Source organism: Panthera pardus, unplaced genomic scaffold, assembly GCF_024362965.1.
Source record: "Panthera pardus isolate Hobbes unplaced genomic scaffold, ASM2436296v1 HiC_scaffold_6, whole genome shotgun sequence".
NCBI lineage: Eukaryota > Metazoa > Chordata > Mammalia > Carnivora > Felidae > Panthera > Panthera pardus.
In genome coordinates this window covers 140775329-140803200 of record NW_026526991.1, presented here as the reverse complement: position 1 = coordinate 140803200, position 27872 = coordinate 140775329, and the positions used below count along the sequence as shown (strand labels likewise).

General features: G+C 38.6%; 1 protein-coding gene and 1 long non-coding RNA gene across 18 annotated transcripts in view; one reads left to right on the top strand and one right to left on the bottom strand.

Annotated features, from left to right (window-relative positions):
- Positions 1-4985, top strand: part of ZMYND11 (zinc finger MYND-type containing 11) — a 133210-nt gene extending 128225 nt beyond the window's left edge. For all 15 annotated transcript variants that reach the window (XM_053895531.1, XM_053895530.1, XM_053895529.1 and 12 more), the window contains one exon: positions 2957-4985. In XM_053895531.1, coding sequence (XP_053751506.1) covers positions 2957-3079 — 123 coding nt within the window. In that variant the 3' untranslated portion in view covers positions 3080-4985. The remainder of the gene's footprint in view (positions 1-2956) is intronic.
- Positions 4912-27508, bottom strand: LOC109273824 (uncharacterized). Of its 3 annotated transcripts, none has more exons than XR_008419624.1 (3): positions 27267-27508; positions 5930-6040; positions 4912-5710 (listed from the first exon to the last, which is right to left on the bottom strand). It is a non-coding gene; the product is annotated as an uncharacterized LOC109273824 (long non-coding RNA). The 3 variants fall into 3 exon arrangements; XR_008419623.1 differs by lacking the exon at positions 27267-27508 and adding an exon at positions 6452-7496; XR_002083297.2 differs by lacking the exon at positions 27267-27508 and having other exon boundaries at positions 5930-6176.
- Between the last annotated feature and the right edge of the window lie 364 nt (positions 27509-27872).

Here is a 27872-nt window from a genome sequence, read left to right as displayed (position 1 = left end):
GGTTAAGTCTGTTCCTATTTTAGTTGTCTTTGATTTGAAACAGAATTTTTTTCATGCTTTCCTTTTGAGATTGCTCGTTGTTCCTGTTAGAAATGCAGCTGATTTTAGGACCTTCCATCCGCCTCCTTTGCTGAATTCATTTGTTCTCATAGCTTTGATGTGGAGTCTTATGCATAGAAAACTCTAAAGATGGAGCCATATACAAACCAGGTAAGTTTAGTTCTTTTCAAGTAGGGGTGTCTCTCTTGTTTGCCTGATGCTGTGGCTATACTTCCTGTAGTTGAATACAGGTGGTTAAAAGTGGGTGCCTTCTTGCCTTATTCCTGACTTTAGAGGAAAACTTTCAGTCTTACTGACTCTGATGTTTGCTGTGGGTTTTTCATATTGTGGCAGTTTCCTTCTATTCCTCTTCTGCTGAGTGATTTTTATCATGAAACGGTGTGTTGCATTTTTGTCTGATGCTTTTTCTACATTAGCTGAGATGATCATGTGTTTTTTTTTCCTCATTATGTTGATGTAGCATATTACACTGATCGATTTGGTGGTGTATAATCCTTCTATTCTCCTGAATTCCATTTGCTAATATTTTGTTGAGGATTCTATCCCAGTGTCCATAAGCCATGTTGATCTATAGATTTTGTTTCTTGTAGTGTGTCTGTCTGCCTTTGATATCTGGGTTATGCTGCATTCATAGCATGAATTTAGGGAAGTGTTTCTGGGGTGTCTGGGTGGCTCAGTCAATTGAGCATCTGACTTCAGCTCAGGTCATGATCTCGCAGTTCTTGAGATCGAGTCCTGCGTCAGGCTCTGTGCTGACAGCTCAGAGCCTGGTGCCTGCTTTGGATTCTGTTTCTCCCTCTCTCTGCCCCTCCCCTGTTCATGCTTGCTCTCAAAAATAAATAAACATTAAAAAAATTTTTTTTAATAATAAAGGAAGTGTTTCTGCCTCTTTGCAGTTTTTGGAAAAGTTTGGGAAGAATTGCTATTAATTCTTGTTTAACTATGTGCTAGTATTTAGCATCACCAGCAAATCCAGTGCTTTTTTTTTTTGAGATTTTTTAATTAATAATTCAGTCTGCTTAAATTTGAGTTAGTCTTAGTAGGTTTTGTGCTTCCGGGAGTTTTTCCATTTTATCCAGGTTATTCAGTTTTCTGATGTGGAATAGTTAATGGTACTCTTAGAATCCTTCATATTTCTGTAGAATCCACAGTAAGATTTCTGATCTTAGGAATTTGAGTTCTCTCTCTTCTTAGTCCATCTAGCTAAAGATTGTCCATTTTGTCAATGTTTTCAAAGAACCATCTTTGGATTTCATTGATTTTTGTCTGTTTTTCTGCTCTAATTTATCTCTGCTAAACTCTTTATTATCACTTCACCTTGTAGGACTTCACCTGAGTACTTCTTGCAGGGCAGGTCACAAGTTCCCTCAGCTTTTGTGTATCTGGGAATGTTAAAATTTATCCTTTGCTTTTACAAGGACAGTTTTTCTGAATATAGGATTCTGCATTGACAGTATTCTCTTTTAGCACTTGGAATATATCAGTCTTCTGGCCTCCTGGTCTGGTAAGAAATCTGGTGGTGATATACTGATGATCCTTTGACATGTGACAGTTTGTTTCTTTGTACTGCTTTGATGATTCTCTTTTAACTTGGGCTTTTGAAAATTTGGAGAAAATGTGTCTTGATGTGTGTCTCATTGAGGTCATCTGACTTGGAATTTGTTGAGTTTCTTGGATATTTACGTTCATATCTTTTATCGGATTGGCAAGTTTTCAGCCATTATGTCTTCACATTCTCTCTCCGCGTTCCTCTCTCCTCCTGGACTCCCATAAGGAGTATCTTGGTGCATTGGATGGTGTTCCCCAAGGTCTTTCAGGTTCTGCTCATTCTTCTTCTGTCTTGTTAATTTTCCATTGTCCTGTCTTCACTCAGATCTGTCTTTGAATTCCTCTAGAGAATCAGTGTTTTGCTTTAAAGGACTTTTCAGTTCTGGATTTTCTTTCTCATTTCTTTATTTTAGAGCATGAGCAGGGGAGACAGGCAGGGGTGGGGGATGGGGCGAGTCTTAAGCAGGCTCCATGCTCAGCACGGAGCCTGACATGGGGCACAATCTCACAGGATCCCAGGGTTAAACCCTGTTAACTTTAACTCTCTCCACATTTCTCTTTAACACTTGTCCTAAAGATACTCAAAGAATTAGATAACATCTCTGCCATTAAGGGCCTTTTCAGGGACAGCCTTTTTCTCAGTATGCCTTTGTTATTTTTGTTGTTATGGTTGGACACTGGAAGCTAATAACGTGGTAACTCTAGAACTCCTTTCTCCCCTCTTCAGCTTCGCTGATTTTTATTGTAGGCTTGGTGCTGAGGATCAGTTTGAGGCATAAACTTAAGGACTTTTTGGGTCTTTTCTGAGTGTTTCCTTGGACATGCACTCTTATGTGCAGTTAGTTTTACATATACACTGTTGCCACCATGCAGCTGGTGGTAGGGGGCAGCGGCTAAAGTGCTAAGAGCTGAAATTGACTAAAATTAACCAGAAGTTACTGTCCACAACTTACCCTGGGAATAGCCAGCCTTCAACAGACTCCATAGTTGCAAAATAGTTCCTGAAGACTGATTCTACCAATGCAGTTGTCCACATGGGGAGAGATTCCTGGTGCTTCCTGCCCTGCCATCTTTCCAGAATCCTCTCTATTTAGGTTCGTATGCTAATGGGAATGAGCAGTAGTGAGAGGTTTCTGTGCCAGGTAAGCTCACATTTGCTGCTGACTAAATGCTGCAGCTTCCATTGCCCTGTTGTTCCTGCCGTTCAGCTTGGTGCATAAAGCATACTTGATGTTCTTGGTGATACGGCTGAAGGTTGAGCCACAAATATCTTTAAAAGCAGAGCTTCGCAGGTCTCCAGTGTTAACCGCTCTCCAGTTTAAACGCGGCCCTGATTTCTCGTCTGCAGTGCTACAACTGTGAGGAGGAGGCCATGTACCACTGCTGCTGGAACACGTCCTACTGCTCCATCAAGTGCCAGCAGGAGCACTGGCACGCCGAGCACAAGCGCACCTGTCGCCGGAAAAGATGAAGGCGGGTCTCGCGGAGCACCAGCGACGAGTCCTCTTCTCAGACAAAGCGGTTTTTGTTTCCAAGAAGCCAAAATTGTTTAGAATTTGCTTCCCATTTTGCACCAGCCTTTAAACACTTTTCGTGAAGAAATTTTGCACAGTAGTTTAAATCTTTTGTTAATGCTCCTCCGGAGTTTTTCAGGGGGTAAAAGTAACATCAGTGGAGGGTATTATTTTAAATAAATTTTAATTGAGAATTTGTTGCATTTTCAGCAAATTTTAAAACATTTTTAGGTTTTACAGAGATTTTAACCTTTAAACAACAGATCTTTAAAAAACAACAGGTGAATACAAGTGAGTTTAACAAAGAAACATTTAAAATAGATCTGAATGTAAGAACTACAGAACTGTTTCAGAAATAAAACATACTACCTTGATGTGAAATTTATTTCTTAACCTTGTTGAGCTGGTTTTGTTCAGCTTAATTTACTGTTTAAAGGCATTATCTATCTATTGGTTATGCCAGTGGGTATATGATTGAATTTAGGGAACAGGGTTGACACAGCAGGTGCTAGTCCTGCGTATTTTTTCTTAAATATTTCCCAATTGTGTTTTTCATTATTTCTTTTCAATATATAACTTTTATAACAAATTATTAGCTTTGATCTTGTAGTTTAAAATTGCAGGGAACTGGGGTAATCTTTTACTGAGCTGGATCTTAGAGAAAATGAATATTTAAAATTTAAAGTTTGCACATTTCATCTTTGTCCTAACGTGAGTGCTTGTAACAAGATAAACAAAAAATAAAAAGCCAAAAACTACCTTTCTCCATCCATGAAATTATAGATGAGGCATACAAATTTCTTTAATGCTTCCCTTCCCTCCCCAAATATCATCTGATTGCCTATTATCTGGTGTCACCTCGTATATTGTAAATTAATACTGAAAGGAAAGAAAGCACTTAAGTTTCACAGAGGCCGTTATGTTTGTAGTAATGGGTCATTGCCTACTAATGAACTCCATCACTGTACACAGAATGAAGAATAATGCATGTTAATTTTCTTGTATTAAAGATGCCGTGATTTGTAAAAAGTCTGTATTTTGCGGAATGTCTGGATTAAGAAGCATTACCAATAGGAATGGATCGATAGTTGAATAATGATTTTTTTATACATAGATATATAAAATACAGCCAGGAAAATGTTAAATTCCTTTTTTTTAAAAAAAAATCTCGCCATTTATGTTTTTCAAAGACTGATCTTAGACCAAGTCAAATTCCCATCTATCATTTAGTTATTTTTTAAGGTTAGAGAAATAATTTGTAAATATTTATTTAGACCTTTGATATTTATTAAAGCAATTACACACCATGGAAGTGAAAGAATCAGGAGGAAAACCTTTTAAAAAGTTTTCTCCAGGTTTGTCAGGGTCACTCTAAAGATGAAAATGTAACTAAGTCTTCTGTGAAAGAATTCTCCATCCAGTCCTGATGCTGTTGAGGTGGTGACACAAGCTAACGCAGGCTGCTGCACCTGAATTAGGCAGTGACTGGGCATCTTGTTCCCTCCCTGTCACTGTGATGCGTCCGCGTCGCCACGGTGCCGGTGCCGTGGTCTGAGTGAGATCGTAACCGAGAACACTTACCTTCTCTGATTGTTTTTCAAGTTTTAAAACTTCGATCCACCCCTATGAGAGCAAGTATTGTGGAAATATTTTTGGTGTAAAATCATTCCAGAGTATGTACTATTTACCTGATAGCTGCATGAAAGTAAGATTCGTGTTACTTTGGCTTTTTTGTCTCCGTTGACACGGTTGCAACATTTCCAAGTTACTACAGTGTGAAAACTGTGTGTTTAAAAAAAAAAAAAAAAAACAAAATTAAAAAAAAGAGATTGTGGCCTGGTTTTGTAAAAGTTTTAGGTAAAATTACAACTGATTGTTTTAGGAATCACTATTAAAATTTTTTCTGCAAATCATAAAGCTATATCAAGGTGTTGAGCTTGGCCACTATGCACATTGTAATTACTCATTGTGGCTGTCCAGTTCTATGATGCATTCTGGCATTTTGTAAGCTGCTCTGACTAGCAATATATAGATTCATTTAATGTGTTAACATTGGTTAATAAATGTATTTAAAAAAACTGGCTTTAATACATTGTTGATCTCACGCATTCCCCTATACCGAAGCAGACGTGGCCATCTGACATGGTAACCCTGTACTATGGGTTATCCCCTGGTGACCTCAACTTTCTGTGGACAGTGTCTTAAACATTCACTTACACATTTGAGTTTACTTTTATCAGTCCACAAAAAGACTGAAAATACTTGGACCAGTTCTTGAAACTTTTAGGTCTCATACAAAGCCCATTTTCTTACTTTTTATGCTGTAGGCTGAGCGTTCACCACATCTTGCTTCAAACCCACCTGTGATGCCTGTGTCCATGCAGGTCGGTGTCACCCTCCTGACCAGACCGTGATGCAGAGTGTGGCTCGGCCCTTGTCTGTGCCTTCAGCACCTAATTCAGTGGTTCTCAGACTTCTGACGTGAGGATCACAAGAGAGCTCATCAGGACATTGCTGGGCCCCAGCACCTGCACTGCTCACAACTTCCCAGGTGTCAGTGATGGGGTCATCCTTTCTTGAAAATATACCTGTGTTCACAAAACAGACTGCGTCAATTTTAGTATTTTACAGATTTCTGGGGCCCATGTACAGGCTCCCCACCCCTGGAGGGATCCAGATCCCTCGGGTTAAGAATCTCAGATCTACGGGATTGGAGAGACAGAAGTCTGACAGGCAGGGAGACAACAGCAGTCCTGTGACTGTGACCCAAATCAGACCGTCTCACAGTCCACGTGCATGCAGATCACCTGGGAATCTAAACTGCAGAGTCTGACCCGGGGGATCTGGGGTCGGTGGAGCAGGTGTGGTGCCACTTTCGTACTTCAAGTGATGTTGATTCTGCTGCCCAGGGATCACAGCTGAAAGGTAGGACATTGAAGGGCACGTAAATTAACAAAACCACTACTGCGCTAAAAACCACAAAATAATGCTGTCAGATGAAAGCCTGTAACGGGCACATAGGTAATTTTAAATTATTTAATAACCATGTTAAAAAAGTAGGTGACATTAGTTTTAACACAACTTAATCTAATATAGCCAAAATATTTCCGTATTTACTATACCCATTAATGAGATATTTACATGCTTGTTTTGCACTAAGTGTTCAAAACCCAGTTGTGGATTTTAGGCCTTTAGCCATCCCCGTTTGGACTAGCCACATTTCATTCCCTGATGAATGATGACTGATGGCTGATGACTACCCTTAATGGACAGAGCAATCTGAAGGAAGGCCTCTGTCTTCCCGAGGGCGTGCCCCATCACTGCCTTACCTGTGGACAATCTTCACTAAGCGCATGTGTATTAGAAGGCCTACGTGATACCGAGGAGCTGACAAGAAAATCTGTTTTTGCCAGAATTAGAGCTAAGGGTAGGTTCTTGGTTGTTTCAGAGTCTGAGATTGAGAGTTTAGAAATCACCCAGGCAACACATTCTAAAGTGACATTTCAATTAGGCAGCTCTGGGAAGGCATCCTAGAAATCGCTATGGGTCTAAAGGGTGGTTTGAAAACTCTTACCCAATCTAACTTCTTAATCTCACACTGGAGAGAAAGCTGAGGCACAGAATTGCTCAAAGTCGAGATCCAGGTTCCTGATAGCTGCCCCTTGAAGACTGTGGGTGGCTTAATAAAGTCGTGCAACGATAACAGCCCTACCTTCCAGGAACGGGGCAGGGTATAACCAAAGGTGTAGAATGCTAAGGGAACTCAGATGACACAATGTAAACGTCATTAATGTAACAAATATTTGATCTACAGCATCTGTGTTAGATGCTGAGTATATAATAATGAGAAAAGACATTTCCTGTTCCCATGTAGTTTCTGATCTAGTGGGGGTATCGAATACATACAACGTTCTACTTATAAACCAGAGTTAGGTGCAATGAAGAAAAAACTACAAGACTGTAGGATACACACACAGCACAAAACGTAGAAGGGGGACGAATTAGGGAAGGCTTAGAAATCTTAGGTGAGGAGTTAGCTAGAGAAGCAGCAGTACAGAAGAACCACTATCGATCTGGGGATGCCTCCTTTTTCTCCTTCGTATGTTTACTATGCGCATTACTTTTAAGATCATAAAGTTATAAAAAGTCTTGCTGAAGGGGTCTACAGGGCTTTAAAAAGTTTTTTTTTTTTTTTCCTTCTGGGTGAAGAAAGAGATTTGATGTGGTTACGGACACCAAAGGACAGGAAGAGGGGTGACTGTTAACCACCAGAGGATAACCAAAGGATTAAGTTCACAGTGACTAGAGGAGACAGGGGATGGTACAGGAAGTGAAGATCTGGGAACACGACACCTGAGAGGTTGGTTAATGAAGGAGAAAAGAAAAACAGACGAGGTAAGTTAGGTTTAGGACAAGAGGAAGAACACTAGGGGCGCCTGGGTGGCTCAGTCGGTTAAGCGGCCGACTTCAGCTCAGGTCATGATCTCGCGGTTCGTGAGTTCGAGCCCCGCGTCGGGCTCTGTGCTGACCGCTCAGAGCCTGGAGCCTGTTTCCGATTCTGTGTCTCCCCCTCTCTGACCCTCCCCTGTTCATGCTCTGTCTCTCCCTGTCTCAAAAATAAATAAAATGTTTAAAAAAAAAAAAACACTAAACTGATGTCAGCATCATGGTGGGTAAGATGTTCGACAAAGAATCAGACCTCTATCTGCCAACCAAAGTGCGCTTATGGCTGCGGTGGGATCTAGCACCATGTGTCCAGGACCCAAGAGAGTCTCATCCACCTGTGCATCCGATAATAGGCAGACACAGCTCCCTCTGAGCAGGAGGAGCAAGTGAAGCCAGTGGGGAGCAAGGATCCTGCCCCAACCCTTCTTGCCACAGTCAGAACAATACCTGGAGAGTGTTGACCCGGGCAGATTCCCCAGAATACAGAGCAACTGCAGACACCCAGGAACCCCAAAAGCACTTTGGTTCCCAGCTTTGCACCTCGCCCCCAACTCCCCCGCAAGGAAAGACAGCATGGGACTAACTGGAGGCTGCAGTGACCTCTGCACAGGTGAGGAGGCACACGGCCAGGGGAGCCTGGCCACCCCAGTGTTGCAGGACTCAGCCGCAGAACCCACAGTCCTCTGTGACTGGCAGGAGGAGGAGAGGAGGACGGGGGCAGAGAATGTCACAGGGCAGTGAGTGGATGCAGTTTCTGATGGCTGCACTCAGCAGGAAGTCCAACCTGTAGCCTCTGGGGGCACCACACATGGGGACCTCTGCACCAGGCCCAGGGTACCCCCAGTGCCCCAGAGGGAAACCCACGCGACTCCCTGCTCTGCAGCCGCTCCTTATGTTCCTGAGCTCAGCAGCCAGAGCAAGCTCTGAGACCAGAAAAGAGCCAGGCTATGGGGCAAGGGAGAAACCACAAGCATCACTCCCGCCAGAAAACAGGAGAGCGGTTTCCTTTCAGTAGCCAGTAAGATGAATTGTAAGAACCAAAGACAACATAGAGCTTAAGAATTCTGCCACAAGAGGGAACGAGAAGAGTGGAACAGGTGTACCATCCAAAGTCAGAGATAACCCAGGTAATAACAACACTAACAACCAGAACTTACTGAAGGCAGTCTCCTACTTCAAATGCAAGAGCAGCATTGCAAAAATACAAGGAACATGAAAAAAATCAAGAAAACCATCAAAAGTTAATTCTCCAATAATCAAGCTTAAAAACGTGGAATTTTGTGATCTAGCTAATAAGTGAAAAAATAGCTGTTTTGAGGAAGCTCTAAGTGCTACAAGAAAACTCAGAAAGACAATTCAGTGAAATGGGAAAAAAAACACAAGTTTAAAATAAGATACTTCCCAAGGAGATAGGAATCACAAAAAAAAAAAAAAAAAAAAAAAAAAAAAAAAAAAAGAACCAAGTAGAAATTGTGGCTTGGAAGAACTCCACAAGTGAAATGAAAATGCAATAGAGCACATCTTCAGTAAAGCAAATGGAAGACAGAGTACCTGACTTATAGGATGGGAATTTTGAAATAACCTGATTAGCGGAGCATACAGAAAACAATGAAAAAGATTGAAGAAAGCCTACGTGCCTATGGGATTCAATAAGAAGAACAAATACTAGGGATGTGTGGGTGGCTCAGTTTGTTGAGCGTCCAACATCTGCTCAGGTCACCATCTCCTCTTTCATGAGTTCGAGCCCTGCATTGGACTCTGTGCTGACAGCTTAGAGCCTGGAGCCTGCTTCAGATTCTGTCTCCCTCTCTCTCTGCCCCTCCCTGCTCATGCTCTTTCTCTCAAAAATAAATAAACATTTTTTTAAAGAACAAATATTAGAATAATTGGAATTCCAGAAGAAGAAACAAGGGAGGAAGGGGCAGGAAATTTATTTGAAGAAATGATAGCTGAAAACTTCCCAAACCCAGGGAGAGAACTGGACATCCAAGTTCATGAGGCTAATAGATCTCCCTAATATCTCAATGCAAAAAGAACGTTTTTAAGGCACATTAAAATGAAACTATCAAAAATATAACAGAGAAAGAATTATAAAAGCAGCCAGGGGAAAAAAGATAAGCTACAAAGGAACCCTTCTTAGGCTATCTCAGTGTATATCTCAGCAGAAACCCTGTGGGCAGGAAGGAGACTGTGTAATGACATATACAAAGTGTTGAAAGAAAAAACTGCCAGCCAAGAATGCTTCAGCTGGCAAAGTTATCCCTCGTGTATGAAGGAGAAGTAAAGACCTTCCCAGACAAACAGAAGCAGGGGGAGTTCATCACTAGACCTGCCTTACAGGAAATGCTGAAAGGCTGAGATGCCTGGGGTGGGCGTCTGACTCTTGATTTCAGCTCAGGTCATGATCCCAGGGTTGTGAGATCGATTGAGGCCTGTGTCAGGCTCCTCGCTGGGTGTGGAGCCTGTAAGAGTCTCCCCCCTCTGCCCCTCACCCACTTGTGTGCATGCTCTCTCCCAATAAAAAATAAAAGAAATGCTGAAAGGATTTCTTCAAGCTGAAGTGAAAAAATACTACTTACAACATAAAAACATATGAAAACATACAGTCAGACTTAGAAAACTGTAATTGTGTAATAGGATGGTATGTTAACCACTGAACTATAGCATAAAGGCCAAAGGAAAAAAAGTATTAAAACTAACTAAAGCTACTATAATTTGTTACTGAATATATAAAAAGAGGTCATGACAAAAAAATTGAAAACGGAGAGTAAAAAAATGAAGCTTTTGTATCTAATCAAAGTAGCATCTGCTTAAAGTGGACTGTTTTACCTATGAGACGTCCAATGTGAGGCTCCTGGTAACCACAACGCAAGAACCTAAGTAAACCCACAAAGGTAAAGACAAGGAAACAAGGAATACCACCACAGAAAATCACAAATTTATAAAGGTCGGCAAAAGCACAGTGAAAAGGAAACAATGGAAGTACAAAACAACCAGAAGATAATTAATAAGACGGCACTGGTAAATTCTTACATGTCAATAGCAGCTCTAAATGTAAAAGGATTGAACTGGCCAATCAGAATGTATAAAGTGGCTGGATGAATTTTTAAAAACAAGACCCAACCCCATGCTTCCTACAAAAGATTCACTTCAGGTCTGAAGACACAAATAGGCTCACAGTGAAGAGACAGAAAAAGATACTCCATACAAGTGCAAACCAAAAGAGAGCAGGGATGGGTATCCTTAGATCACACAAAAGAGACTTTAAGCAAAAAATGGTAAGAGACAATGAAGGTCAATATGTAAAGGAGTAAAGTCATCAGGAAAGTAAAGCAACGGTCAATATGTATGCACCTGATACCACAGTACCTACAAATACTAAAGCAAATAGTAACAGGTCTGAGGAAAACAGACAACACAGTCAAGGTAGGGGGAATTAATACCTCACTTTCAGCAACTGATAGGTCATTCAGACAGAAGATTAACCAGGAAACATTACACTAGAGCCATACATTGGACCAAATAGACATTTACAGACACTCTATCCGACAGAAGCAAAATGTACATTCTTCTCAAATACACATGGAATATTCTCCAGCACAGAACATATGAGCAACTATTAGCAAATTTAAGAAGACTGAAATCATAACAGGTATCTTTTCCAACCACAATTGTATGACACTAAAAATCAACAAGAAGAAAGCTGGAAAATCTAGAAATACCTGGAAATAACACACTCTGGAACAACCAAAAGGTCAAAGAAGAAATCAAGAGAAAACTATAGAATATCTGGAAACAAATGAAAATGGAAACAACAACACACACCAAAACTAATGGGGGGGAGGAGGAGGGAGAGGAGCACCCCCACACCTCCCCCTCCCCCCGCCCATTTTAGGAGGCCAGCATTACCCTGATCCCAAAGCCAGATATAGACATGACCAGTAAGCCATACACCAAGACTGCTAGTGAATTTATAGGGAACAGTTGCTGTTTTTTTAACTCCAAATATTTAATTTAAAAAATCATAAACAAAATCAATTACCGTAATTTTAAGGATTATAGATCTTTCTGAAAGGCTACATAATATTTAATCAATTTTCTTTCCCTCTCCAAGTACTGCAATTTGAACATGCCACAAGCTTTATTTCATATTGAGGTGTTTTCTTTTTGTCAAAAGCTTTTTTATCATGGCTTGCTCCTTCTCAATTGTCAAAAGGCATCAAGAAAAAAGCTTAACATTTTTAGACAACACCTTCTAGGGAAATGTTAGTTGAATTCTAATTGGAAAAATGCCAAAACAAGAGGATGCATTTTGATTCAGGTAATAAGATGCCTTGAATATATATTCGGTTGTGCCACAGATTTAAAATTTGTATGGAGACCATTTTTGTGACTTTATTTCCACAAGAATTCAGGTGAAGCAAACAAAAAGTAGAAGGTTTGGTTATAAAAGTTTTAATATATTTCCTAGTCAAGGCCTGCAAAAATGTTACATTTTGATTTTCCCTAAAAAGTGACATATTGCTGAGACTATACCTGTTGAAGACCACGGTATTAAATATATTTATGGGTAGAATTGTTGGGATTAGTTGAACAAGAAACACCCCATGGGTATTTTATATTCAACTTCTCTAACAACTCCAAGGGCAGGCCCTCTGATATGGTAGCTTAGCATGAAAGGGTAACTTAGATATTGGTAAATCACAATATAACCTCTGCAGAAACCATGCATGGGAATATTTTCTTGTGGGAATAGTAAGAACTTGTTATTAACGGCAATAGCATTATTTCTTTTCTATTTGCATTTGCCAAACTCTGCCTGACAATGCTTTTCAAAACATGATGTGTTTATCTTAAAACATATTGATGTTAAAAACCATAATGTCATATTAAGAGCTTTAGATAATTATCGGCTCCAGATTTTATTAGTTTGCTTGCATACTCATGTACTTTCTGATTGAATTCGGCTGTTACATTAGGTGTATTTTCCTACAATTAAGTAAAAGTTTAATAAGTTCTCTTCCAATGATGAAGAACCTTCCATAGCTGGTTCCTATACTGTGTTGATATAAAATCAATTGGCCTTGATGAACCCGATATTCATATATCCTTTTTAAGAATCTATTGAGATTAGAGTTCCTTTGTCTCTTTTTTACATCCATAAGTCAATTATTTTTGAAGGATTTTATCTAATCCCATTTTATTCTTTTTTAAAATTTTTATTTAAAATCCAAGTTAGTTAACATATAGCGCAATGATGCAAGAGTAGAATTTAGTGATTTATCACTTACATATAACATCCAGTGCTCATCCCAACAACTGCCCTCCTTAATGCCCATCAGTCATCTAGCCCATCCCCCACCCAATACCTTGCCAGCACCCTCAGTTTGTTCTTTGTCTCTTATAGTTTGCCTCCCTTTCTGTTATCTTATTTTTCCTTCCCTTCCCCTGTGTTCATCTGTTTTGTTTCTTAAATTCCATATATGAGTGAAATCATGATATTTATCTTTCTCTGACTTCTTTCACTTAGCATATTATATTCTAGGAATATATATATATTCATATATATTCATATATATTCATATTATGAATTCATATTCATAATGAATATATATATTCATAATATATTGATATTACATGTATATTCTAAGAATACATATATATAGATTCATAATATATTCTAGTTGCATCCACATAATTGCAAATGGCAAGATTTCCTTCTTTTTGATTGCTGAGTAGTATTCCGTTGTGTATATATATATACCACATCTTTTTTATCTATTCGTCAGTTGATGGACATTAGGGCTCTTTCCATGCTTTGGCTATTGTCAGTAGTGCTGCTATAAACATTGGGGTGCATGTGCCCCTTTGAATCAGCATTTCTGTATCCTTTGGATAAAAACCTAACAGTGCAATTGCTGGGTTGGCAACAATTATTTTTAATAATGAATAGTTCACATGAAATATTGTATCAGTTTCAGGTATATTCAATATTTATGTACAGTATGCTGGTCATTACAATAGATCTAGCTAACTTTTGTCACAAAAATTGTTACTGTATTATTGACTACATTCCCTATGCTGTACATAACCTCCCTGTATCTTATTTCATAACTGGAAGACTGTAACTCTCAAGCCCTGATACCTGTTTTTCCATCCCCTTCTCCCTTTCCCTCCCCTCTGGCAATCAACAGTTTAATTCTCTGCATTTATAAGTCTGTTTCAGTTTTATTTTCTTTGTTTTTCTGTTTTTAGATACCACATGTAGGTGAGGTCATATTTGTCTTCCTCTGTTTTTGTATTTGTCTTCCTCTGTTTATTTCACTTAATAGAATACCCTTTAGGTCCATCCATGTTGTCACAAATGGTAATAATGCTCCTTCTTTATCCATTCTATCAATAAGCATTTAGGTTGCTTCCATATTTTGGCTGTTGTAAATAATGCTGCAGTGAACATAGGGGTGCATATGTCTTTTCAAATTAGTGTTTTCATTTTCTTCAGATAAAAACCTAAAAGAATATTGGTTCAGATGATATTTCTACTTTTAGCTTTTTGATGAACATCTGTTCTCCACAGTGGCTGAACTAATTTACCATTTCCACCAACAGTGTGCAAAGTTACCTTTTCTCCACATCCTTGCCAACACTTGTTATTTCTTGTTTATAGCCATTCTGACAGGTGTGAGGTGGTATCTCAGTGTGGTTTTGATTTGTACTTGCCTGCTGATCAGTGATGTTGAGCATGTTTTCATGTGCCTACTGGCCATCAGTATATATTCTCTGAAAAACTGTCTATTCAGTTCCCGCACCCACTTGTTAATCACATTGTTTCTTGTATTGGGTTGGAGATCTTTGTGTATTTGGATGTTAATCCTTTACTGGATGTATTAACCCCTTATTGGATCATTTGAGAATATTTTCTCCCATTCAGTAAGGTTGTCTTTTTGTTTTGCTGATGGTTTCCTTCGCGGTGCAAAAGTTTTTTAGTTTGATGTAGTCCCATTTGTTTATTTTTGCTTTTGTTCTAGTTGCCTGAGGAGACAGCTCCAAAAAATATCACTAAGACCAATGTCAAATACTGCCTATGTTTCTATGGGAATTTTATGATTCTGGGTCTTACACCTAAGTCTCCATTCCATTTTTATTTTTGTAAACGGTGCAAGAAAGTCATCCAATTTCATTCTTTTGCATGTAGCTATCCAATTTTCTGAACATCATCCATTGAAGAGACTGACTTTTCTCTATTGCATATTCTTGTCTCCTTTATTGTTAATTGACCATATAAGCATAGATTCATTTATGGGCTTTCTGTTCATTGATCTATGTGTCTATTTTTGTGCCAATATCAATACTGTTTTGACTACAATAGCTTTGTAGTTTACTTTAAAATCTGGTATGATGCCTCCAGCTTTGTTCTTTTTTTCTCTAGGTTATTCTAGTTGTTCAGGGTCTTTTGTGGTTCCACACAAATTTTAGGATTCTTTGTTCTAGTTCTGTGAAAAATGCCTTTGTATTTTGATACAGATTGCACTGAACCTGTAGATTGTTTGGGGTAATATGGGCATTTTAACAGTATTAATTCCTCCAATTCATGAGCATGATGTATTTTTCTATTTATTTGTGTCATCTTCAATTTCTTTATTCAGTATCTTACATTTTTTTTTTTTATTTTAGCATGCAGATCTTTAACCTCTCTGGTTAAATTTATCCCTAGGTTTTTTTTTTTTTTTTTTTTTTTGATGCAACAACAAATTGGGATAGTTTCTAATTTCTCTTTCTGCTACTTTGTTAGCAGTGTACAGATATGCAAGAAACTGCTGCTATATATTTATTTTGTATCATGCACCTTTACTGAATTCATTTATCAGTTCTAATAGTTTTTGGTGGAGGCTTTAGGGTTTTCAATATATAGTATCATGTTATCTGAGAATAGTGAAAATTTTACTTGTTCCTTTACAATATGGATGTCATTTCTTTTCTTGCCTAATTAATGTGGCTAAGACTTCCAATAATGTTGAATTGAAGTGGCAAGAGTGGGCATCCTTGTCTTGTTCCTGATCTTAGAGGAAGAGCTTTCAACTTTTCACTGTTGAATATGATGTTATCTGTGGGTCTGTCATATATGGCCTTTATTATTTTGAAGAACATTCTACACCTACTTTGTTGAGAGTTTTTCACATAAATGTATGTTGACTTTTGTCAAATGCTTTTTCTGCATCTGTTGAAATAATCACGATTTTTTATCCTTGTGTTATTCACATGGTATATCATGTTGGTTGATCTGCAGATACTAAATCATCCTTGAATTCCTGAAAGACATCCCACTTGATGAGGATGTGCGATCCTTTTAATGTATTGTTGAGGTCAATTTGCTAATATTGTGGTAAAGATTTCTGCATCTATGTTCATCAGCGATACTGGCCTGTAATTTTCTTTCTTCCCTTTCTCTTCTTTCTCTCTCTCCTTCCCTCCTTCCTTCCTTCCTTTCCCTCCCACCCTCCCTTTTTCTCTCTTTCTCTTTCTCTCTCTTTTACCCTCCCTTCTTTCCTTCTTTCCTCCCTCCCTCCCTCCTTTCCTTCCTTCCTTCCGTGGCTTTGTCTGGTTTAGGCATCAGGATAATGCTAGCCTTGCAGGATGAGCTAGGAACCATTCCTTCCTCTTCAATTTTTGGAATAGTTTGAGAAGACTAGGTATTAACTCTTCTTTAAATGTTTGGTAGAACTTACATGGAATCTAAGAATCAAAACAAATGAGCAAGGGATAAAAAGAGAGAGCAAGCCAAGAAACAGACTCCTAACTATTGAGAACTGATGGGTTACCAGAGGGGAGTTAGGCAAGGGGTGGGTAAAACAGGTAACTGGGATTAGGGAGTGCACTTGTTGTGATGACCACAGGGTGATGTATAGAATTGTTGGATCACTATATTCTACACCTGAAACTAATATTACACTGTATGTTAATTATACTTGAATAAAAAAAAATGTTTGGTAACTGACCTGTGAAGCCATCTGGTCCTAGGCTTTTGTCTGTTGGGAGTCTTTAGAGTACTGGTTTAATTTCATTACTAGTAATCAGTCTGTTCAGATTTTCTATTTCTTCCTGATTCAATCTATGAAAATTGTACGTTTCTAGGAGTTTATTCGTTTCTTCTAGGTTGTCCAATCTGTTTGCATATAACTGTTCATAGTTGTCTTTTAAGATCCTTTGTATTTGTGTGGCATTTTTGTAACTTCTCTTTCATTTCTTATTGTATGTATTTGGACCTTCTTTTTCTTGAGGAGTCCTGTTAATGGTTTATCAAGTTTGTTTATCTTTAAAAAAAACCTGTTAGTTTCCTTAATATTTTAGGTTGTTTTTTAGTCTTTACTACATTTACTTCTGCTCTGATCTTTATTATTGTTTTCTTTCTACTAACTTAAGGTTTTATTTGTTTTTTTCTAGTTCTTTAGTAAAGTTAGATTGTTTTCTTGTGTCCTGAAGTGAGCTTGTATAAACTTCCCTCTTAGAACTACTTTTGCTGTATCCCCTAGGTTTTGGAGCATTGTGTTTTCATATTTATTTCACAAAATACCTCACCAAATTTCTTCTTTGATTTATTCACTGATCCACTGGTTGTTTACTACCATGTTGTTTGGCTTTCACGTATGTGTGTGTGTTTTCAATTTTCTTCTTGTAGTTGACTTCTAGTTTCCTACCATTGTGGTTGGGAAAGAGTCCTGATATGATTTCAGTCTCCTTAAACTTACTGAGTTTTGTGTGTGACCTAACGTGATCTATCCCAGAAAATGTTCCATGTGCACTTGAGAAGAATGTCTACTCTGCTATTTTTGGATAGACTGTTGTTTATATTAAGTCCATCTTGTCTAACGTGTGGTTAAAGCCCATGCTTCTTGTTAATTTTCTGCTTGGATGATCTACCTATTCATGTAAAGTCCCCTACTGTTATTATATTACTGTCAATTTCTCCCTTTGCTTCTGTTAATAATTTGCTTTATATATTTAGGTGGTTCTATGTGGGGTGCATAAATATTTACAAGTATTAATATCTTTTTGTTGGATTGATCACTTTTATCATCATGGAATCTCCTTCTCTGTCTCTTGTTACAGCTTTTGTGTTAAAGTCTATTTACCCTAATATAAATATTGCTACTCCAGCTTTCTTTCAGTTTGTTTGCATGAAGTATATTTTTCCATCACTTAAATTTCAGTCTGTATGTATCTGTAGGTAAAGTGCATCTCTTGTAGGCAGTATTTGGTGATCTTTAATTTTTTTTAAGTCCATTCTGCCAGCTATGTCTTCTGGTTGGAGCATTTAGTAGGTTTACATTTAAAGTAAACAGCGATTGGGGCACCTGGGTGGGTCAGTAGGTTGAGTGTCCAGCTCTTGATTTTGGCTCAGGTCATGCTCTGAGAGTTCGTGAGATTGAGCTCCACGTCAGGCTCCACACTATCAGTGTGGAGCCTGCTTGGGATTCTCTCTCTCCCTCTCTCTGTGCCCCTCCCCTGTGCTCCCTCTTTCTCTCAAACATTAACAAATAAACACTTAAATAGTGATAGGTATTCATTTGTTACCATTTTGTTAATTATTTTCTGGTTGTTTTTATAGTTCTTCTGTTCTTTTCTTCCTCTCTTGTTCCTTTCCTTAGAGACCCTATAACTTTCTTTAGTTACTGTTATATGTGGGTCCAATGCTCTTATTTTTTGTATATCTATTATAGGTTTCTGATTTGTGGTTATCATGAGGTTCATAGATAGTAACCTATATACACAGCAGTCTATTTTAAGTCGGTAGTCATTTAAGTTTGAATGCATCCTAAAAATCACTACATTTTTATCCCCAACCCATGTTTATGCTTTTGACATCATATTTTTACATCTTTTTATTTATTGTGTGCCTTAACTAATTATTGTAGGTTTAGTTGATCTTGCTAAATTTGTCTTTTAACCATCATACTAGCTTTATAAGTTGTCTATCCGCTATGTTTTCTATATGTTTGCATTATAACCAGTGAGATTATTTCTCTCATATATTTTCTTACTTCTAGTTATGACCTTTTCATTTCTGTTTAAAGAATTCCCATTAATATTTATTGTAAAGCCAGTGTAGTGGTGATGGAGTTCCTTCAGTTTTTACTTGTCTGGGAAACTCTTTCTCTCTCCTTCAATTCTGAATGACAACCTTGCTGGGAAGTATATCCTTGGTTTTAAGTTGGTTTTTTTTGGTTTTTTTTGTTTTTTTTTTTTTCCTTTTAGCACTCTGAATTTATTGTGCCACTCACTTCTGGCTTGCAAAGTTTCTGCTGGAAAATCAGCTGATGGTCTTATGGGAATCCCCTTATATGTAACTAATTGCTTTTCTCTTGCTGCTTTTAAGATCCTCTAATTTTTGGCATTTTAATTATAATGTGTCTTGATGTTGACTGCTTTGGGTTTATCTGTGCCTCCTGGACCTGGATATCTGTTTCCTTCATGAAATTTTCCCTTCTCAGGTTAGGGAATATCTTAGCTATTATTTCTTCAAATAAGTTTTCTGCCCATTTCTCTCTCTTCTCCTTCTGGGACCCCTATAATGAGAATGTTAATATCCTTGATACATCCCAGAGGTCCCTCAAACTATCATATCTTTTAGTTTTTTTTTTTCTTTTTGCTGTTCAATTTGGGTGATTTCCACTACCCTATCTTCCAGATAATGGATCCATTATTCTGTATCATATAATCTACTGTTTTTTTCTCCCAAGAGCATTTTTAATTTCTGTTTTTGTATTCTTCAGCTTAGATTGGTACTTCCTTATATTTCTTTATCTTTGTGTAACTTCTCACTGTGCTTATAAACCACTCTTCTCAGTTTGGTAAATATCTTTATGACCATTACTTTGAATCCTTTATTGAGTAGATTGCTTATCTCCATTTTGTTTAGTTCTTTTCCTGAGGTTTTTGTCTTATTCTTTCATTTAGAATCTATTCCTCAGTCTCCTCATTTTGTCTGACTCTTTGTGTTTGTTTCTATGTACTAGGTAGTACAGCTATGTCTCCCAATCTTGAAGACAGTGGATTTATGCAGGAGACATCCTCTGGGATGTAGAAGTGCAATAATTCCTGGACACCACAGCCAGGTGCTCCAGAGGTGTCCTGTGTGTGGGCTATATGTGCCTCCTGTTGTGGCAGGGCCATGACTACTGCTGGGGAACTACTGGACAGGGTTATCACACTGTTAGGTATAAGGCCCAGTGAAAGCATAGGACTGTGGGGGACTCTCAGCAGGGCAGGGACCCCTGGGATTAGCAGCTTAGAGGAAGGATCCCAAAATGGTGGCCACCAGTGCTGGAATCTGCACAGCAGAATGAGATAGCAAACATGGCTGCTGCTAATGTCTCTAGCACTAGCACAAAACAATACACACAAAACAAGACAAAAGCAAGAGTACATAATTCTCACCCCCCGTGTGCTGAAGAACAGGTGTTCTTCAGATCACTATTTCCAAGCTCCCTGCCAGGGCTGTTGGCCTGCCTTCTCTCTAGGAGCAGGGCAGTGCCCTCTGGGATCTATCCCAGCCAAGCCAGCTGACCTTTAAAACTCCAGGCTTTAAGTCCCACCAATTGCAAGAATTCATGACATTTGGCCCCTCTCATTTTCCAAGCCAGCGGCTTTGAGCATATGTTCTCCTTGTGTTCATCAACAGACGAAGAGAAAGCATTTGACAAAACTCAATATCCATTCATGATATGAATGGTCAACAAAGTAGGTTTAGTGGAAACATATCGCAACATAATAAACATCATATACGATAAACCCACAGCTAACATCATATTCAGTAGTGAAAAACTAAAACATTTTCCTCTACGATCAGGAACAAGACAAGGATGTCTATTCTCACCACTTCTATTTAACACAGTACTGGAAGTCCTAGCCACAGCAATCAGACAAGAAAAAAGAAATAAAAGGTAAAGCTTCCAGGGAACATGGTGGAGCAGGAGGATCCTAAGCTTATCTCATCCCACAGACAAACCCTGATAACACTCACATCAGTGTAAATCACCCAGAAAACCACCTAAAGACTGGCAGAACAGACTCTCCCCAAGTAAATGTACAGAAGAGGCTATAACAAAGAGGGTAAAAAGGGGAGAGGACATGGTTTGGAACCAAAATGACCCGAAGGACTGTCCATAGGAGGGAGGGACACTGCAGGCATGGAGAGAGGAGACAAGCAGACCCCACACTGTCCACTGCAGGCACAGGGGACCCACACTAGGAAGATGAATCTACATCAGAGCTTAGAAGACCAGAGAGGCTTAACTTCATGAGGTTGTTTTTTTGTTTTTTGTTTTTTTTTTTTTTAAATCAGTGGGGCTTAACATTGGGAACTTTAAAATTCAGTGGGCTTGGCTCTGGGAGAGAGAGTGAGTGAGCGAGCGAGCGAGTGAACAAGCGAGCGAGCAAGCAGGAGGACATGGAGTTCCTGCACTTAGAGAAAGCACAACAAACAACCCCACTGAGCTACAGCATAGGAGCAGCAGTATGAAAACCCCCTGGGGTACATAGGATGATTTATTTACTAATCTCAGATTGTACACAGGAAGGGCATGGATCTCTAGATTTCTCCAAGAATGAAAGAGCTGTTGGGTGACATTTACATTTCGCTCCACTCCAGCCTCAACACATGGACATCTGCAGGAACCAGCACCAATACCCTCCAACTAGCTTTGCTAAGAGTGTGCCCTGCCCCAGCATTCTTCTGTGGATCCACCCCATTCAACCTGTCCCACTCAGTAGGTGTCCATTTAAAGGAGCACCACAAGCCCTGAAAGTGGCCAGGACCACCCCAAAATGACTCCTTCTCTGGGGAGACAAAGAGCTAAACACACATACCACTTCAACGGCAGCCATACCAGTGGGTTGGGGGCAGACAAGCCCCTCAGGGGATAACACAGGGTGGCCACCCTGCAGTTCAGTGCCACTGCATCTCTGCCAGACATCTGGCCTAACCCACTACAAGCCCAAGGCAGCCCAAGAAAAGAAGAAAAATTTCACAGGTACATATAAATAAAATAAAAGTAGTAGATTAATCTCCTGTAAAACATATGGGGGTTAGGGGTGCCAGGGTGACTCAGTTAAGCATCCAACTCTTGATTTGGCTCAGGTCATGATCTCAGGGTCCTGAGATGGAGCCCCATGTTGGGCTCCATGCTGGGTGTGCAGCCTATTTAAGATTCTTCCTTTCTCCCTCTACTGCTTATGTGCTCTGTCTCTAAAACAGAACAGAACAAAACCAAAACCCAACAAAACAAAACCAAAAACCCCAGAATGTGTGGAGGTTAAAGCATAAAAGCAGTAAAATCAAGTATATCTACAAAACTCAGTCAAGGGATTCACAAAATATAAGGATGTAAAGTATGCTAGCATATACATAAAACACAGGGGTGGGGAGTAAAAGTTTAGTGCTTTTAGAATAGGTTCAAACTTGAGTGACCATCAGCTTAACAGAGACATTATATGCATAAGATGTTACATAAAAAGCTAATGGTGACCACAAATCAAAAACCTATGGTATATATGCAAAAATTAAAGGAAAAGGGACGCAAGAATATCATCAAAGAAAGCAATCAAACAAAAGACAGAAAAAGAAACAGAGAAGAACTACAAAAATAACCCCCAAACAAGTAACAAAATGGCAATAAGTATGTATCTATCAATTAATTTAAAGGGACTAAATGCTCCAATCAAAAGACATAGATGACTGAATGGATAAAAAAGCAAGACCCATCTATATGCTGCTGCTAAGAGACTAATTTCAGAACTAAAGACACATGAACATTGAAAGTGAAGGGATGGCAAAATGTTTATCATACAAATGGAAGTTAAAAGAAAGCTATGGTAACAATGCTTATATGGGGCAAAATAGACTTTAACAAACATAAAGTTATCAATAGTAATACAAAAATAGTAGGGGGCTTTAACACCTCACTTACATTAGTGGGTAGACCGTTGAAAGAGAAAATCAATAAGGAAACCGTGGCTTTAAGTGACACAATGGACCAGATGGATCTACAGACATATTCAGAACATTCCACCCCAGAGAAGCAAAATACACATTCTTTGCAAGTTCATATGGAACATTCTCCAGAACAGATCACATGTTAGGCCACCAAATCAGTCTAAACAAATTCAAAAAGTAGAAGTCATATCACACATCTTTTCCAACCACAGTGGTATAAAACTAGAAATCGACCACAAGAAAAAAATCTGGAGACAACACAATAGCAGAGAGGTTAAATAACATGCTATACAATGAACAGGTCAACCAAGAAATCAAAAAGTAAATAAAAAAACTACAGGGAGACAAATAAACTGAACACAACATGGGTCTAAAACCTTTGGGATGCATCAAAAGATATTCCAAGAGGGAAGTCTATAGCAGTACAGGCCTACCTCAAGAAGCAAGAAAAATCTCAAATAAACAACCTAACATGACACCTAAAGCAGTTAGCAAGAGAACAAACAAAACCTAAAACCAGAAGGAGAACAAAAATAGTACAGATTAGAGCAGTAACAAATGAAATAAAACAAAAACAGAACAGATTAACAAAACCAGGAGCTGGTTCTCTGAAAATAAAATTGATAAAACTCTAGCCAGACTCATCAAAAAACAAAAGTGAGAGAGAGGACTCAAAATCAGAAATGAAAGAGGAGACATTCCTTGCTTCTTGACGTAGGCCTGTATTGCTATATACTTCCCCCTTAGGATCACTTTTGCTGCATCCCAAAGGTTTTGGACGGTCATGTTTTCACTTTCATTTGTTTCCATATATTTTTTAAATTTCTTGAATTTCCTGGTTGACCCAATCACTGTTAAGTAGCATGTGGTTTAACCTTCATGTACTTGTGGTTTTTCCAATTTTTTTTCCTTTTGGTTGACTTCAAATTTCACAGCCTTGTGGTGAGAAAATATGCATGGTATGATTTTAATGTTTTTGTATTTGTTGGGGCCTGCTTTGTGACCTAGTATGTGATTATGGAGAATGTCCCATGTGCAACTGAAAGAACGTGTATTCTGCTGTTTTAGGTTGGAATGTTCTGAATGTACCTGTTAAGTCCAGCTGGCCCAGCGTGTCATTCAAAGCCATTGTTTCATTGTTGATTTTCTGTTTAGATATCTGTCCATTGATGTATGCGGGGTGTAAAAGTCCCCTATATTATTGTATTATTATCAATTCGTTCCTTTATGGTATGAACTCCTTTAGTTTTTGTTTCTGGGAAACTCTTTATCTCTCCTTCTATTTTGAATGACAGCCTTGCTGGATAGAGCATTCTTGGCTGCAGATTTTTCCCATTCAGAACTCTGAATGTCAATCATATCACTCCCTCTGGCTTGCCAAGTTTCTGTTGAGAAATCTTCAACTAGCCTTATGGGACTTCCCTTGTAACTTAAGGACTTCTTTTGTCTTGCCGCTTTTAAGATTTTTTCTTTATCACTATATTTTGCAAATTTAGTTAAATATGTCTTGGCCTGCTTTTGTTGATTTTGATGGGAATTCTCTGTGCCCCCCTGGATCTGAATGTCTATTTCTTTTACCAGATTAGGGTAGTTTTCATCTATGATTTCCTCAGATAAATTCTTGCCCCCTTTTCTATCTGCTATTCTGCTGTGACTCCTATAATATAAATGTTTTTATGTTTTATGGAGTCACTGAGTTTCCTAAGTCTATTCTTATATTGCATAATTCTTCTTATTCTCTTATGTTCAGCTCCAGTATCTTCTATCATTTGGTCTTCTAAATCACTAATTCATTACTCTGCTTCTTCCAGCGTGTGTTCATTGCATCAAGACTGATTCCAATATCGGTTTTTACATTCTTCATTTCTGACTTTCATTCTTTTCTCAAGTCCAGTGAGAATCAATAATGATTGTTGCTTTAAATTTTCCATCAGTCATGTTACTTACATCTGTTTTCCTTAGATCTCTGGCCATGGCCTTATTTTGATCTTCCGTTTCGGATGAATTCCTGTGTTGGCATTCTAAGTCTCTGCCCTCTTCCCTGTGTCAGAAAAGCCAGTTATGTTTCCCACTCTTGAAAGTAATGGCTTTATGAAGGAGAAATCATATAGTGTCCAGATTCTGAGATTCAGGAAGTGTCTCAGAAAATAATGTTTTTTAAAAAAAGAAATGAAAGGCATCCAACTGGAAAGAAAAAAGTAAAACTGTCACTATTTTGCAGATTATGTATATTCAGAAATCCCTAAAGACCACAAAAAAACTATTAGATCTAATAAATTAATTCAATGAAATTGCAGGATATAAAAGTAACAAAGAGATCTGTTGTGTTTCTATACACTAGTAACAAAGTAACTGAAAAAAATTAAGAAAGCAATCCCATTTACAGTTGTACCAAAAAGAATAAAATAGGGGGTCCTGGGTGGCTCAGTTGGTTGAGCGACCGACTTCAGCTCACGTCATGATCTCATGGTTTGTGGGTTTGAGCCCCGCGTTGGGCTCTGTGCTGACAGCTCAGAGCCTGGATCCTGCTTCTGATTCTGTGTCTCCCTCTCTCTCTTCCCTTTTCCCATTCACACTCTGTCTCTCTCTCTGTCTCAGAAATAAACATTAAAAAAAAATTTTTTTTTAAAAGAACAAAATACCTAGGAATAAAGTTGACCAAGGAAGTGAAAGACCTGGACTCTGAAAACTCTGACATTTATGAAAGAAAATGAAGACAACACAAATGGAAAGATATTATCATGCTCACGGATTGGAAAAATTAATGTTGTTAAAATGTCCACACCACTCAGAGCAATCTACAGATTTAACACAATTCCTTTCAACCAGAACCAGAACAAATAATCCTAAAATTGTAAAACTGTAAGACACAAAAGACCCTAGTTAAGCAAACATCTTGAGAAAGAAGAACAAAACTGGAGTATCACAATCCCAGATTTCAGGATATACCACAAAGCTATAGTAATCCAACAGTATAGTACTGGCACAAAAAAAGACACAGACCAGTGAACAGGATAGAGAGCCCAGAAATAAACCCATATTAGTGTGGTCAATTAATATACAAGAAAGCAGGCAAAAACACACATTGGAGAAAGGACAGTCTCTTTAATAAATGGTGTTGGGAAAACTGGACTGCTACATGCAAAATTATAAAATGGGACTTCTTTCTTACAACATACACAAAAATAAACTCAATGCAGCCTTAGTGACATATTTATAGACAAATCTCAGGCAAGGAAAACAAAAGTTAAAAAAAAAGAAAGAAAGAAATGAGACTACACCAAAATAAAAAGCTTTTCCACAGCAAAGGAAGAAATCAACAAAACAAAAATAAACCTTACTGAATAGGAGACAATATCTGCAAATGATACATCCAATAAAAGATTAATATTCAAAGTATATAAAGAACTCCTACAACTCAATAAAAAATAATAAAAATAGGCATAGGACCAGAATAGTTATTTTCAAAAGAAGATGTACAAACATCTAGAAACACATGAAATGATGCTCATCATCACTAATCATCAGGGAAATGCAAATCAAAACCACAATGAGTTATCACCTTACACCTATCAGAATAGATAGTATCAAAAAGACAAGAAATAACAAACATTGGTGAGGATTTGGAGAAAAGGGAACCCTCATGCACTGTTGGCAGGAATGTAAATTTGTGCAACTGTGGAAAACACTACTGAGGTTCCTCAAAATATTAAAAATAGAAACACCAAATGATCTAGCTTTTCCATTACTGGTTACTTACTCAAAGAAAACAATAATGCTAGGACAAAAAGATATATGCATCTTATGTTTACTGCAGTATTGGGTATGGATGCAGTGTTAAGTGTCCACAAACAGATGAATGGATTAAGATGCCCTCGCCCCCCACACACAGAGGAATATTACTCAGCCACACACACACACACACACACACACACACACACACACACACAAAAGAGATCTTGCCATTTGTGACAGTGGGAACGGATGTAGAGGGTATTCTGCCAAGTGAAATGATCTAAACAAATACTATACAATTTCATTTATATGCTGAATCTAATAAACAAAACAAATGAATAAACAAAAACAGAAACAGACTCACAAATACAGAGAACCTGTGGTTTCCAGAAGGGTGGGGGGGGGGGGGTGGTGGGTAAAAATAGATGAAGACAACTGAGAGATACAAATGTCCAGTTATAAAACACACCAATCAGGGGAATGAAAAAGAAAAGTACAACACAGGGAATATAACCAAGAATATAATAACTCTGTTTGATAACCGTAACTATACTTACTGTGGTGAACACTGTGTACGTACACAATTGTCAAATCACTGTGCTGTGCACCTGAAACTAATGTAACATTATGGGTCAACTATAATTTAAAAATACCAAAGTTTTAAAAGTTACGTTTTCTCAAAAATGAAAATTTAGGCTTTCCTACTAGCCCACGTGGTAAATGGTGGGATACTGATGGCAGATGACGGTGATCTTTGTCTCTTCTTTCTCCTTCCCTGATGGCATCGTTCCTAGCGGAGGTCTTCACGCAGGCACACATAACGTACCAGTCCATTTCTTGCTTTCCAGCTTTATTTCCCTAATTAGACTGTTGTCGTCGGCAACTTTGTGCCTCCTGGAACTCCGTTTCTATACTCACTTAAGTGCTCTGAACATGGTAGGAACTCCTTAAAGGCCATTAGACCCACTGACCTCATTCTCTGAACACCAAGGGGCCATCAAGCCCATGGCTGAGCTGAACTGAGTACCTGTGTCAGACAGAGATCTGGAAGGACAGGCTGGAAGAAACAAAGAGGCAGCAACGGGGGAAAAGAAGCCATTTGCAAAAAATCATTTCCCACAGGTCATGCTTTCGCAGGATCCTTTTACACAGAATCTTTAACATATGAATACCTGATTATTTGACTTTAACTTTAAACTAACCAAATGGAGAGTTTCACTATTCACATTACAAAGGATCATGGGGTCTCTTTAAAGATCTCCCTAAGTGCCTCTCCACAGGTCCTTAAACAGGTGACAGAGTCAAGGACCAACAGCAAATATGGTTGCCTCTGCTGCTAGATTATCAGTTAGGTACTAAGAGCAATTCTGAACTCTGCTGTTTAAAAAGAATCTTGACATTTGGGGGGATTTTGTTGCAGTTTAGGAAATTGGAGCCCTGGAATATTCTGTTCGGTACAGGACCCCCAACACCCTTACTCCTAAGTTAAGGGAAGAGTGTTGACTGGGAAAGTGACAACCACGTGTTGGTCCTGACTCCTTTACCCACCAAGACCCCATCGACCTGACACATTCACC